Source organism: Pleuronectes platessa, chromosome 1, assembly GCF_947347685.1.
Source record: "Pleuronectes platessa chromosome 1, fPlePla1.1, whole genome shotgun sequence".
Classification (NCBI taxonomy): Eukaryota; Metazoa; Chordata; class Actinopteri; order Pleuronectiformes; family Pleuronectidae; genus Pleuronectes; species Pleuronectes platessa.
Window position 1 is genome coordinate 19314126 of NC_070626.1, and position 14926 is coordinate 19329051.

Here is a 14926-nt window from a genome sequence, read left to right on the forward strand (position 1 = left end):
CCAAGTGTATTTTAATTTAATTTATTCAAGATCTTCCAACAGACTTAAATCGATCTTGTAGTCTTGTGCACTAGGTGGCACTGTTGGTTAAATGCTGGAGTTTTTTTGGCTGGTTAGAATTTTGCTTGTTTTTCACATCTGCTGCTGAGATGTATTCGAATGATTCAACGCCTTGGATATAAAATACAAAACTGTATCACACTTAGAACCAAATCCATTATATTTAATTTAGCTGCCCATTCAAAACACAGCATGCACTGCACAAAAAGGGTCTAAGAAAATTGTTGTAACCAAACCCAAAATAACTTCTCTTTGGCCTTTCTCTACATAGCAACATTTTATTTGAGAATGACTACCTGTATAGAAATTTAAAAAAACGGATTTTTGTGTAATAAAAGGTAACACATGTTCACAGTATTATAGTATAAAAAGCTTAACTCTTGCACAGGTTTTCATAATGCTCTTTGTAAATGCCTGCTGTGATCGCCTATCATCAACAATGCGCAGATATTTTCAAGTTTTTGTCCTACTGTCTGTTTTGTCCTACAATGTCCACTGGGTGGAGACAAAATACTGCACCAACAGTATCACCACTATCACCAAAGCGCACTTATCTTTTCTTTATACAGTAGAACAGCTTTTGTTTGCCAGGGGTCTGTTTGGACATAGGTTACACCTGTTTTATAGGTAGTGGTGGGGAATTTATATTGATTTAATATTCATCTCATATGTATGTGTAATAAAATAACACACACTCACACGCACATAAGGTCTATGTGTCAGACGCATACAGAGGCAGCCTGTCAGACAGGTCACACCCAGAGAGTCGCCTCACTGCCCAGCATGATTTCAAGGCGAGCCTCAGTCTGACAGGAGACGGGTTGTGAGAGGAGGATGCCAGTGCCACCCATTCACTTCAAAAGAGATTTCCCAAGGAGCTTGTGGATTGTATTTGTCTGAAGAGAGAGTTGGGGTTATTTACAGGACACAATGTGAACTTCTTTTTAAAACAGTGTAGATATAACCCAGTGATAAAGAAACACCAGGATCCAACATCCGCCCAGCAAATGATTATTCCACGACAGAATGTAAAGATCGTCTGATAATGTTGTGTCACAGCCTTGTACTATTTTGCATATGACATGATTCAGGGAATTGTCAGCTGCCTGTAAACAGAACTGCTGTAGGTCAATGATTATTGGACTCTATAATGTGAAAAGACTTCATTTGACAAAGATAAATGCAAGCTGATGTCAAAAAGTATAGACATCTGAAATATTGTTGGAATAAAAGTTGTTATGGATTTTTGCAAAAACAGAAGGCAGTGGAAAATATTAAATAATGTTTCTACTGGTGTTTTTTAAGCTTTATTCAAGTTGTGTATCACTTTTGAGGAACTTCTACTTTACCTTTTCTGCTAATTTGAACTTTCACTCAAGAACTACATCATTCAATATTTACTTGACTACATTTATTTGGTAATTTAGTCTATTTCAATTAACTAATTTGATAGGATCCATCCAATAATGCAAAAAATGATTACATTTACAATGCCCGTAGATCTAGTAACAGAAATAAACATATTGCAGGTATAGCACTTTCAAAGTCCCATATAGTCCATCCCTTCACCAGAACTACACAATGACCAATGTATTTTTAAAATACATTCTAGAAAGATGCTGATCCAGCTTTGAAACCTAAAACAATACCTAGCAAAATAATCACTGTTAATATCTGGGGAATGCTTTTCATCCAAAAGCCCAAACATAATGTTTAAATGTGAAGTAAAATGTGTGGAACTTTGGACACTGGCCCACTAACTTACGTGTTGACTGCATAAATTCTTCCTCTTTCTCTCTGCGTGATGCTGATTGTTAAAACTCTTCATCTCAATATGATCTTGGTTCCATGTTGTGCGGCTGTTGAACCTTTTTTGTCCACTTATGCTTGACCCTGTTGTTTGGACGTCCCCGGAGCTGCGCATGCCCAGCTGCGTCTCCCGGTGTAACTCATGAATATTTAATGTCGCTCCTCGCCCGGCGCTCCGTGATTGGTCGCCGTGGCCCAGTTTCCTGTGTTGTGCTGTGTAGAGGCGATGTTTGAGGGCATCGGTCTCAGTGTGTGAATCCAGTGTGAACGCCGCTGCTGTCAGAGTCGAACCCTCCGGAGCGATCGCACCATGGACGGAGGAGCCGCCTCCACGCTGTCCGCACACTAACGGGAATAACATCTGGCGTGAACTTGGATTTTGGGGTTTGTCGTCCTGTGGGTTCGGGAAGAAACGGGTCGAGTGAAGTGAAAGACTTTGGACTTCACTGAGGCTCCTCACACAGAGCAGCTGGACTGCACACAGAGAACACTGTAGGAGTCAGGATGGTGAGCGCTGTTTACATTATTATGGCAGAGTCAATACAATCCAAATATTTAATTAACTAACACGGATCCACGTGTGATCGATACAGGATTAAGCTATTTTATTTAGTTGCCTTATTATGCAAGGTTGATGTGTAGGCTTCAGTAAATGTTATTCTAAAATTACACTAATTCCAGTTTCATAAGTTTCCTTTTAACTTGAAAATCACATCTGTATATTTGTTCTATTTTCCCACATATGTTTATATATAAGTGTTGTAGTGCAGGTTATCAGAAGTCATTGACCCAGGAATGATGTGATGTGAGATGTCATTTAGAAAACATTGGTTCAGCTCTTCCTTTTAAAAACCGGTTTGTCCTGGAGCACGCAGCTGGGAGCGTGTGTCAGGTGGAGTGTGTGTACTGTATGTGTGAGGCTTGTTGTGGGTGCGTGCATTTCATGGAGACAGGTTTTTCCTGGTTACTGGGTGCCATTCCTGACACGCCTAAAGCCAGGTAATGGAGGAGGACGTCATGTTGCCTCATCCTTGCGTTCTGGCGACAGCTCCTCGGGGTCACTGTGGATTATCTCCTACATGACTGTGCAACACGGTCGTTCTGCTTGAAGTTTATAGGACTTTGACAATATGGCCGCTTCTTCCATTACTGGATACATCAATATTAAGATATTGGTTATAATTTGGTTTTGTGTTGAATTCTAATCAACCCCTCAGTAATGTTATGAAAACGTGTTCAAAATGAAAAGAAAGGTTGAACATCCTCATAGAAAGCTCCTCTTGACTTATCCCATTTCTCAATATGTTTCAAGCGTTATGGCATCTTAGAGCCTCATCAATAATCCATCAGCCAAATATATAGGTCAATCAGATCAGAAATCAGATCCCGGGGAAATATTGGGTTTCAGCTGCTCCACCCAGGGAAAGAATGTATAGAGACCAAGACAATAACAATAATCTAAAATATAGGTCAGATATATTTGTATTGGTTTATATGTTGTCCATTTGTCCTAATACAAACAATATATTGTTTTTTATTGAACATAATGTAGAAAAAGATGCTTGTAGTTACAGAAATGGTGACAATGCTTTAGTTGATTAAACTCCAACAAAGGGAAAAGATGCTGATTTTTTGATTTGTAGTTCCATGCCCAGGTTATCTTAAAAACAAGCATTTCATCTCAACTACACTAGGACCTATAGAGTATAAACATCTGTTGATATTGATTAATACATCAGGATCAGAACCTTTCAACTCAGTTCATTTGTTATCAGCATGGGCCCAATATCAGTCTGGCTCTACTTCATTATCTGTTCATATGTAAATATACACACAAACACCGTCTATTTAAAACAAGTACAGGGCTGAAAACTGCATGCTGCCATCCTTTCTGCTCAAATGACCCTGTTGGTTATGTTTCCCAGAGAAAAACTCAAAGTACAGTGGTCAGCATTACAAAGCTTTTGCACTTGGAACTGTGACAAAGACAAAAAACCTTTCATTCTTTGAATCTGCTCATGAGGAGACATTTACACACTTTTAAAGCAGGAGTTTTTACTGTAGTATTTGCCTAATGTATAGCTGTCATGGTTGAAGTAATGTCAGAATGAATGGGAGGTGTTTTCTCCCTGTGAGGTATTATAATGATGTTGAGGTTGAGAACTTAACATCTCAACTTTTTTCGAGGATTGGGTCAAAGTAAAGGTTAATGTAGGTTTTGTCTTTACAATGTTTTCATGGAGGTTAGGGCGAGTATCTGGTCATGTTGTAAAAGCGTCTGATTGTCGTCCTCACTGTCTGGAACAGCCGACTCCAGCATCGCTCACTGGTTCCCTCTCTGCCAGATGCTGAATAGCGAGTCGGTATGACAGCAGATGGTTTGCATTAGTTTCTCCTGCAGGGAGGTGCGTACCGAGCAACCCCCCTCTCCCCTTCATTTCAAAGCTGGCGCTCCGTTTTCAAACCCATCACTGCTGTAGAGATTTGCTCAGGAATTCAAGCCCTCGCTCTGAAAACAGGACGAACACCCATTCTGTGGAGCTGGGGAACTCGTTAGGCTTGTTGCTGTGGTTCAGTGCGCTCACACACTCCTCCTGATCAGTTCCATACGTCTTTATTACAAAGCTGCAGTGTTTGCACTACTCTGCTGTTTGTGATGATGGACCTCCTCCGTGTTGACTTAGCCTACAGTGGCACTTGTTGTAAATCATTTTGGATCAGAGGAGCACACAAACACAACACCGTTTTGTTAGTATTTTTCGAGGAAATGTAACATTTCCATACATTTGAATATGAAAATAAAAACCTTTCATTGCACGCACGCGCACGCGGACCCACACAGACACCCACAAACACAAATACACACACACACAGAGACACATTGCACACAGATTTCATGTTTTGTTGTCATAGGCACACAGATCATTTGTTTGTTTGTTTCCTGGTTTCTTTGTTCGTTTATAAGAAATGTATCACAGAAACTAATCTAAGGATTTCCATGAAACATGTGAGAAGGATGCGTTATGGGTCAGGGAAGAACCCCTTACATTTAGGTTCTGATGTGGATCAGGGAACATATCAAGGAATTGTCTTTCACTTTCTTTGACATTGGGATATTTAGCATTTTTTTCACATTTTCACTGTTTTCACAGAGAATAACTCTCAATATTTAGGAAACTGGTTTCTATGAGTGTTTTAAATTTGGTGTAGCTAAATCGAGTTTAAGGGGACTGTTGGGCATGTCTATTGTGTTTTTTCAAACTGAGATATGGAGCCATTCATCTGGTTGTACATTTACACTTACACATAAAAAAAAGTGTTTCATGTTCCTACACAGATAGGATTAATTTCTACTCATAAAAATACATTTTATTATATTTGTAGCTATTGTTGTCTAGTTGCTGCTATCTCACAATCAAATTTTACAATGAGGAACACGAGGAAGTCTAAGCATCATCTCCCCAGAAACCAAACACCTGATTGGTGCAGTTATCTTTATGATGTCGGCTGGTGACATCAAGACGTCCAGTATTCTAGTTACTGTGAAACATGATCTTCTGACCCTGGAAGTGGGGAGGTGACGAGCACGCCGTGGTTTTCTCTCCCTATGACTCAGGTTTGTTTACTGTGTTGTCTGAGTCCCCAGAGCACAGTGCAGCTGCACAGCTTGGCTCTGCGTGGCCCTCATAGTGTGCACGACTCCGCTGTAGTGCTGGTCCTGTAGTCGCAGCCAACACAGCGTGATGAGGAGAGGAAGCAGATACATCAGCTGATGGAGCAACTGAAGCCACTGAACAGATTGGTGTGTAGGATGCATGTTCACAGATATGAACGGTTCCTGTTTGTACACTGATTACAATGCTTTGTGTTTGTTCACCATCGAGCAGATAAACATTCTCATCAAACAATGAGAACTCAATTCTACATTCCAACATCTTAGTTTCTGTCAATAACAGTTTCAAAATGGGTCATGTGTTAAATCATTTTACTCAGCTGTTATTGGATCATTCTTTGCAACTCAACACCTGAAGAGACCTCATACAATAAGTAATGAAATCAGGAACACTATAATGTTGTTATCCCCAGCAAGGAGGTCATGTCTTTGTCCGATTTTTATTTGGATCTGTACTGAATTAAACACACTCATAAATATCAGTCCCCTTAACATGTCTGATTCACTCTATCCATGAATTCATCTTTGAGAAATTAATAAAATCATTGAAAAAGGTAGAAAAAAATAAATAAAATAGCTTGGATCCCCCCTGGTCCAGATCCGCAAAGCCAAATGTATAGGGTTCTTTCCTGGTCCATACCACATTTCACCACCAAGTCTCGTAATAGGATGTCCAGTAGTTTTTGAGTATATAACAAATGAACAAGGAAATAAATGCAGGCAAAAACTCAAACAACTGAGATCCTGAAGAAAAAAATCAAGTATATTTCAGGGACTGATACATGAGTGTGTGTAATTTGGTGCAGCTGGATTGAATTTAAGGGACTGTTGGGCCCTGGCGGGGGGGTATCTGGCCTTGTGAATGCCAGTCAAGTTGTTATTTGTGACAACAGAAGTCCTGCTTCGTGTGAATGTTAATACCCCTTTCATGTTTGTCTAGTTTATCTTCCGTGTTCTTGGATCATTAACCCAGTCGTGTCCTTTCACTGACGCCTAGTTGCATTTGCATGTATGACTTCCCTCATCATGGAAAGGGAACAAGGTCGGACTCTTGCTGCTGTCCTCTGCTTATCTGCTCTAATAGTTTCTCATTGTTTGGCCTCTGACTCAGTGGTTGAAGCCTCTCACTCTGTGCAGTGGAAACCTCATGCATCTTTTTGTTCTCAGTCTGCTGTAGGCTTTGCCTTTACACTGCTATTGTTGAACCTTACTTCCTTAACAAGGACAGTGTACTGGCTCAGTGAAGCTAAATGACAGTCATATCATAAGTTGAGTTTACTGAGTGACACTTTATATTTGTTTGCTCTGTTGAGTCAAAAATTCGATGACACCTTTGGTTTTTTATGCTTTTTAATATCCAAAATCTGTTAAAAATTACCTTTATTTCCATATGTTACAGTGATAAGCTCAAAATGTCAAGTTGCAAGTGTTTCATTTTTCCACAGACCATCAAGGTAAAGGCTTTTTAAAGGGTTGTCAGCTGTTGTATGGGAAGACGTGAAGGAACCGGCTGGAAACAAAGTCAAAATCAGCTGGTTTTAATGAGTTGTGTTTTCTGGCTCGTGACCCATCATGTCAGGGCTGAATCGGTGCATTTCTCCACTATGGAATCATGCAGTGACTGGAGTATTAATTAGCATCCTGTTGAGCTTTAAATACTAGCTCTTCAGTGTATTACACACACTCACAAGGTCCAACTAAATATGGTTTGAGGGTAAACATGGAACTAAAAGTCAAACCGATTCCCAATCAGAGGAGATTCCTGCTGTAGCTGAATGATAGAGACCACATGCTTTATCTTTCATGCTGGATTCGGTAGCAAACCATTACTACGGGTTGTGACGACCGTGATGTTATCATGTCGTCACTTTTGCTCTCCATGTGGACTTGTCTGTACTGGGCCAAAATAAATATTGACTTGGAACCGATTGACGTTGGGTTTGGCTGCTTGTGTTGGATTCCTGACATTATCGTGAGATGTGGTTGCTTACAGCAGCAAGGGTCACAGTTTAATCAATTCAACTAAATACAGCTCCCACATTATTTCTTATTGAACTTCCTGCTCTTGTGAATTGCGTCTGTCTGATCATTCACAAGCTAATTTTCAGCAAATCATGTTTAAAAGTGGCAGATTGTGGTTGAAATTAAAAAATTGTGATTAACCACTGCAGAATATGCTTTTTTTCAAAAAATTACAGTGAACAATTATAGATTTATGTGTAGTTTCATTGTACCTAAATTCTCAGACATTCAGTCAGCTCGTTATCATTAATGAAAGATTAGGGGGAACTAGATAGCGCTCAGTCCAGTACATGCCTCCGCGAGGCCAAATAGCCCAATTAGATTCAATAAAGCTGCACCAATTTACACATACTTTTAAATGTGGCAGATTTTTTTCCGTTCAGATCCACGAGGTATTCAATGAAATCAATGAAAATGTCAAAAATCCCTCTCAAAATGCTCGTCAAAATTCAATGGGTTCATCCCTTATTCGTATCTAATCCGTCCACTAAGTTTAATGGAAATCTGTTCAGTTGTTTAGTGTGTTATCTTGCTCACAAACAAACAACCAACCCAACTACAACAGGGGTGAAAAGATGATCTATTAGCGGATCTTGATAACAACCTGACCAATCATGCTTCTCTTCCACAGTTTTCTTTTAGCTCTTCATAGAACTTCCTAGATTTTGGAACAAACTAAATGCAAACTAAATAAAACGTTGTTTACTGAACCACATGACCCACAATGACCTTTCTCACAGCAACACCAGGCACCTCTGACCAATATAAGACTGTTGGACTGGGCTATTATCTACACTTTATTCAGGAATCGGAGCCATGATGTTACTGTGTTATTTAGTGATACACCTCTGCTTTAGAGGCTTGTCTGTTTTAATGGGGATGATAGATTTCCAACAAACTGGTGCACTGACCCTGTTCTGGGTTCAAACACTCCGATCCAGCTGGAAGCTCGCCTGGAGACCTTACTTGCCCAAACTCATAATTCCAACTCCACCGTTCTCCTTTTACCTTCTAAGATGTGAAGGATGTGTTGAAGTCATTCCTGAGCGGCCGCCAACACAGAGAGCCCTCAGGTTCAGTGGCATTTCACCAAACCATGCGCTCGGTCAGGCTTCTCCTCCCTCTTCAGTTTGAGATGAAAACACTGCCGTTTGTGTCCAACATGTATTTTTCATGTACCCAGTTGCTAGAAGATGAGATGCTGGTTTGGATTTCATTGGTTGACACTTGCAGTCTTGTTGTGGCACACAGCACGGCTATGAATGAGTTTCCACTGCGGATGGCTTGTTTATATTCAACCACTACTGAGACTGCTTTAAAGAGGAAGCACAGCACTCTGTGACATGTCTGTTGTCTAGGATTTCAGCTGAGTTCCACCGAAAACCACATTTTCTTTGATATAATAGTTTATTAGCGGCCTTGGGGCTGTTGTCATCCACTTAAGAGACAGATTCGGTTGGAGACGTTTAAAGTAAGCAGTGTCCGCCGTTCACTCCAGTTAGATAGGTTAGATAGAACAAGTAGGATAGAGCCTGTGTGAAGTTGAAATGTTGTGTAGCTCAGTCTGAGATGTGTTAAAATTCATCCAGTGTCTGTTTACACTTAATCATTCTCCCCTGTTTGTCTCTGGGAGGGATGGTGCTCACTCCCGTCCTGCAGGCACAACATTACAACGTCATCACAACCAGTCGCTTCTCAAGTTACCACATCGCAGCAGGATAATACATTTCTTTTCATTCTTCCCTTGTATGTGACCTCTCTCAGTTCAGATCACAAGCACTGTGGCGTATCTAGTCATGGGCAGGGCCTGGTGGTTGCATTATTCATGGTGGTGTGCCCATTACATGCAAGTGACCAAGGCACCGGTTGAGAGGCCAAGAGAGCATGTGATCTCTCCTCAGCAATCAACCCTACTGTGCAGTGTTTACAGTTTTATAAATGTCTTACTTCCAATGACTTTGTTGTGATGTATGAAGTGCTATGGTTAGTTGTCCCTGGCTATTCTGGGTATGTGAACACATGTAAACCATATTTCAGATCACACAAAAACTGAATGGCTCCCCAAATTCCCAGCTTAGTTCATATTCAGCTGCAGAAACAAAATGACTGCTGTGTTGACAAGTATCAGTCAGGGCTTTGGATGGAAGTAGATGGATGGAAATTACTTCAGGTGGTATATCAGAAAGCTGTATTTTATTAATTAGGTATTGACATTTAAGAAGCGCACTCACCTTTACAGGCTTCTAATGCTGTGATTTTATGATTTTTCTAGAGATTTCTGTGGAAAACAGGGCACATTGTCAGTGATATATAAGTCAGATGTTTTAAAAGAGAGTAAGTGTAATATGTGAGGCTGCAGCTTATTCTGTACATTTCTCTATGTAATAAGAACAGATGCTTCTCTCCAGTTTGTTGGCAGGTGAAACAACTGGTCACCTACTTTCTTCCTCCTCTGTGGTGCTGGCTCAGATGTGACTGCATGTTGGCTGTAGCACCACATGATTGATTGTGTGGTTTCAACCGGGAGAGAGATTAGACTAGAACGTGAAAATGTACACATAGAAAACAACTTTTATTTGTCAGATTGTATTAAGTTATACCAGCGTTTCAACCTCAGGGACGGTTTCAGTTTAGTTGTGCAGCAACACTTTTCCACTCTGTGTAGTTCACCTTGGATTTATTGTCTAATCAAGTTCCAGCCGCATCTGTATTTTTCAGCATCACTTTAGTGTGTGTGTGTGTGTGTGTGTGTGTGTGTGTGTGTGTGTGTGTGTGTGTGTGTGTGTGTGTGTGTGTGTGTGTGTGTGTGTGTGTGTGTGTGTGTGTGTGTGTGTGTGTGTGTGTGTGTGTGTGTGTGTGTGTGTGTGTGTGTGTGTGTGTGTGTGTGTGAACTTGATGAATATCCCATTCCTCAGAAGTTCAGATGGAATCAGACTGTCTCTCCCTGTGGGTCATTGCTCCTCTGACACCGCACACACACACACGCACACACAGTGAGTAATCCTGGACAAAGTGCAAACACAAGCAGCAGAGACCAGGTGGAAATGCTGTTTAGAGAGTAATATTTCCTTAAGCCCTTCTGAGTTCCGATAGAACCAGATATGCTTCAGTTTCCTCCAAGAGCATGAAGGGGGAAAATGTGTCAAAATCACCCAGCACGTTATTGCAGTGAATTTGTGCTGGAGCTGTTCCCGACTTCTTTTGGCTCCGTTCAGGAAGTGGACAATCTTGGGAGCAATTAGAGCCCTTTCAATAATTCAGTCATACCAGACCGGTGAATGGTGTGAATGGTTGTCTTTGATTTTGTTTCCCCACTATTGACTGCATGCACTGCCTTTCCTACCTTATCCACAATGATAAGCAGATGTGGCTCACGGATGGATGGATGGATGGATGGATGGATGGATGGATGGATGGATGGATGGATTTACAGAAGGATAGCAGTGCTATACAAAGACAATGAGACAGACATGTATATTCAGTTCTTTGCAGCAGGCCATTGTTCGAAGCCTTCCATTTTGAGATTGCTGCTCAGAAATATGATAATTAGAGAGTCATCCTCAAAAAGCATTGGATTCACAGGGTTCACAAGTTTTAAGATTGTTGGGGAAAGTAAAACCAGGGAGACGAACAACCTAACCCTTTTCTGAAGTTGGAGGTCAGATTTTTCCCGAAGTGTTTGAACTTATCGGTGAGCTCTGAGTTTAGATGACATTTTGATTCTTTCTTCAACTTTTATATCCGAAAACTAAAAGGAACCGAAAGTCAAATCAGTGATTTTTGAGACTACAAAGACCGTTGAGTAACATAACAAATAGAATGGTACAAGCTCTTGATAAAGGCTCACAGTGTTCTCCAAACATGAAACACACTGAGAGAACACAATGACCTGTGTATTACTGCTGTGTGTTGTTAGACTGTGTAATAATAAGAACTGCGGAGCAACAGCAGATTTCCTGTCTGGTGTTTTTAATTTTGATGGCGAGTCAGACCCTTTTGTCTCCATTTGGACGACAGATTCTCTCAGAAAACCCATTACTGAATAATTACTGAATTTTCCTAGGAAAAAACATTTAGAAAACTCTGCCTTATGTTACCAAAACAAATCAAAAACACACTGATTTTCGTAGTTCAGACAGAGTTTTGTTGGAAACTCTTTAGTCTTGTTCACGATAACTGGAATTATTGTAAAGTTTTTGCTTTAATTTGTGACACATGTTAACTAAATTGGATTAATTTGTTTTTTTTGTTCTTGGCTCTTTCACCAGCTGCCTTTTCATCACAGTATTTGGTAAGTCCTAATAATAATGTGGAAATAGCTTTTACATCTGACTCCCACTTATTCAGTGCCCCTACACCCACAGGCTTTTATAAATGGAGAATTTTCTTCTCTTTGACCAACACTTGCCCTTCAAAGTAGAAAAGCACAAGTAATGTATTGTTCTGCAGCCTCTAGTGCATATGAGAGAGAGGTTGTATGTTTTCAACTCTGTCCGTTTGTTTGTAAGCAAGATTAAATAAAACAACTTAATGGATTTCCATGGAACTTGGCTGAGGGATGTGGGACAGGGAAGAACCCATTACATTTTGGTGCAGATCTGGGGGCGGATCTAGGATTTTTCTTTTATTGCAAAATGGGGCGTTCTCTAAACAGTATGACCATTTTCTCATTGATTCATTCATGGATGATGAAAAAATCTGGCACATTGAGGGAAGAGATATTTACAAGTCTGTGAAATTTTGTGCAGCTCGATTGTATTTAAGGGACTCGTTTAGTTTTTTTTAGGACTGAGGTATGCAAAAATTTAAAAAAATAAAGAAAATGTCCTTTTGTAATACTTTAGAAATCAGGTCAAGTAAACTGGTGGTACATGGCAACGATACTAATCTTAATACACAAGGGCTTATCAGACCTGGGGACTAAAGTCTGTTCCCAGCCAAAGTCAAAGTCATATAGCTCTAAAATATCCTACATTCTGCAGTTTGTACTCCCCTTCATTAAAAATGCCTTTTCTAATCTGCTGATGACAAACGGGAGACTTGGCGTGTTCCTTCAAAGAAACCCAACATGGTTGTGGGGCATATAAGCCCTCAGATGTTGAGATACTTGACCGGCATTAGATTTACTTTGACCACTCGTGATGAGCTGTTTTCCTCAGTCATTCGCTTGTATTGAAACTGGGTGATCACTACACACCTATGGGACGGAGCAATGAACGGTTCTAGTTGCTTCTTATTTTGGAAGAGAGGAGTTTGTTCTCATGGCGTTCATCCAGATTGGCTACCAGAGGGCAGAGCTAAAACGTGGACTGTGTGTCAACTCCTGGTGTGGAAAAAAGGAGAACGACACAGACGGGAGAGAAATGAGGGGAAAAGTGCCGCTTATGATACTGAATCAAACCCAGCCATTTCCTGTACCTCGAGCCAGAGCTGCTCAGCACTCTCCATATATGGTGATGGTATTTGCATGAAGGGAAAGCCTGGGCTTATGGATCAGGAACTGGTGTTGAAATTCCTTTTGTATTAACTTCTGGGAAAAGGTTGGGTCCTCTACTCTGGGTTTTTTAGGGCGGTCTCATTTTCTGCCCGATGGGAAAATAGATTTTTTTTTGTATTCCTATTATTAACTTGTTACGATGTCAAATACTTAGCTCTTCTTATCACCATGTTGTGGTGATGTCAGATACCTATTTCTGGGTGTTGCACAGCTCACAGGGAAGGCTGTGGTTCCATGGTGATGTTGTTATAGACACCCAATATTTCCTGTGTGTGTGCATCGATGCATGCATGAGTGTGTGTGTGTGTTTGTTTGAAACACAAATTCCCCTCATCTGCATAGGGGCGTTGTTTACTGCGTATGACCAGTCACTAACATGGACAGGTGAACTGACAGCAGAGACAACTTTCACAACGAGGAGCAAACTGTTTTCACCAGGACTAAAAAATACACAGTTACAGCTGCTTTATCAGGAAGGACATCTGGTAAACAAAAGCTCTGTATGTGTGATTGTTTAAGTCCCGAAGCCCCCCAGTGACATTTAGGGGGAAATAAAACATGACATGACCATGACATAATAACCAGGAGATATGAATCTGATGGGAGGAGGGAGGGATTGGGTCTGTCACCAGGTAAATCTGTGAACTATCTATCCCCCGTTCCGAATGAATATTTGATTTCATAGGAAAACCCTACTTAAAGGGAAGGATACAACTATCTTTGGTTATTCTGCCGCTAACACACCCACTACATCAATATCAGTAACTCCCTCCAAGTAAAGAAACGTAGAGCGATGCAGACGGTCTGTGTTACTGGGAGCACGCTGCTCCGACGTGTCAGCTTGGTTCTGTTCTGCTCCAGCAGCTGACAAAGGTTTATCATTCCCTCCAATGAGGATCTATATCTTTCATAAAGATACTGATCAGATTACGTAAAAGGATTTTGTGGGACTCTGAAGACCCGTGTCCTCCTCAGAGACTCTCACAATCTGCACCCATGCAGCTCCACAGGTTCCTTTTTTGTTTTGTTTTATTATATTTTGCATGTTTCAAAGGAATTGATTGGTCAGTGGGCAGTGCTTTTATACTGGTTGTTCTCTTATCTCAAACTTAACCTGCTCTGGAACAGGTTAGCCATTCAGCATAAGTTACCATGGTGATTTACCCTGATAAGAACTGAACGCGCTTCATAGGACTGAAAACCCTGAGGTAAAAGTTACCCTGATAACCGCAAATACTGCCAGTTCACCAGTAGTACAGGACCACCGGTCTTTTGTTATTGTTTTGATTGAGAGACCCCTATAGCGGCTTAAGTTACATACTATGCTTTAAAAAGAAAGGAAACTCACTGGATGTTGGATTACCGTGTCTGCATTTGGTATTAGAAGAAAATCCAGAATTCTCTAAAACAAAGGGCAATTCATCATTTTCCAGGTGTGTACACAGTAAACACACAGTTAAAGTATTATTTATTATTTATTACAAGGCTGAAACATCTGCAGTGAGTATTAAATATTGTTCTTCTTCTATTATAGAAGTGTCTTGATATAAACTGGCATAGCAGAATCGTAATGTTGATGTGAAGAAGCATTTTTATGAATAGCTACCGGTTCAGTGACCCCATCACCCCAACTTCAGTCTGTCCAACATTCACTTGATATCGACCTCCAGCCCCTGTTTGCTGTGGAGTTTCTCAGCAGCAGAGGAGTGCGGTTGCTTTCGGGCACCTCCCTGACGTCTTTGTGTGTAAGTGTGCAGCCCAATTTCCCTGTGCAGCTACTCCCTTATGGTCCACTCCTTGAAGCAAGCATATTTTCTTACTCCTCTCGCCTCATTACACAAAGGCCTAAGTCAAAACAGATGAAG

At 40.7% G+C, this 14926-nt stretch overlaps 1 protein-coding gene across 1 annotated transcript in view; it reads left to right on the top strand.

Moving 5' to 3' along the window:
- The first annotated feature begins 2102 nt into the window (after nucleotides 1-2102).
- The window catches only part of myo1ea (myosin IEa), a 49510-nt gene continuing 36686 nt past the window's right edge, over nucleotides 2103-14926 (top strand). The window contains exon 1 of the mRNA XM_053426147.1: nucleotides 2103-2376. Coding sequence (XP_053282122.1) covers nucleotides 2374-2376 — 3 coding nt within the window. The 5' untranslated portion in view covers nucleotides 2103-2373. The remainder of the gene's footprint in view (nucleotides 2377-14926) is intronic.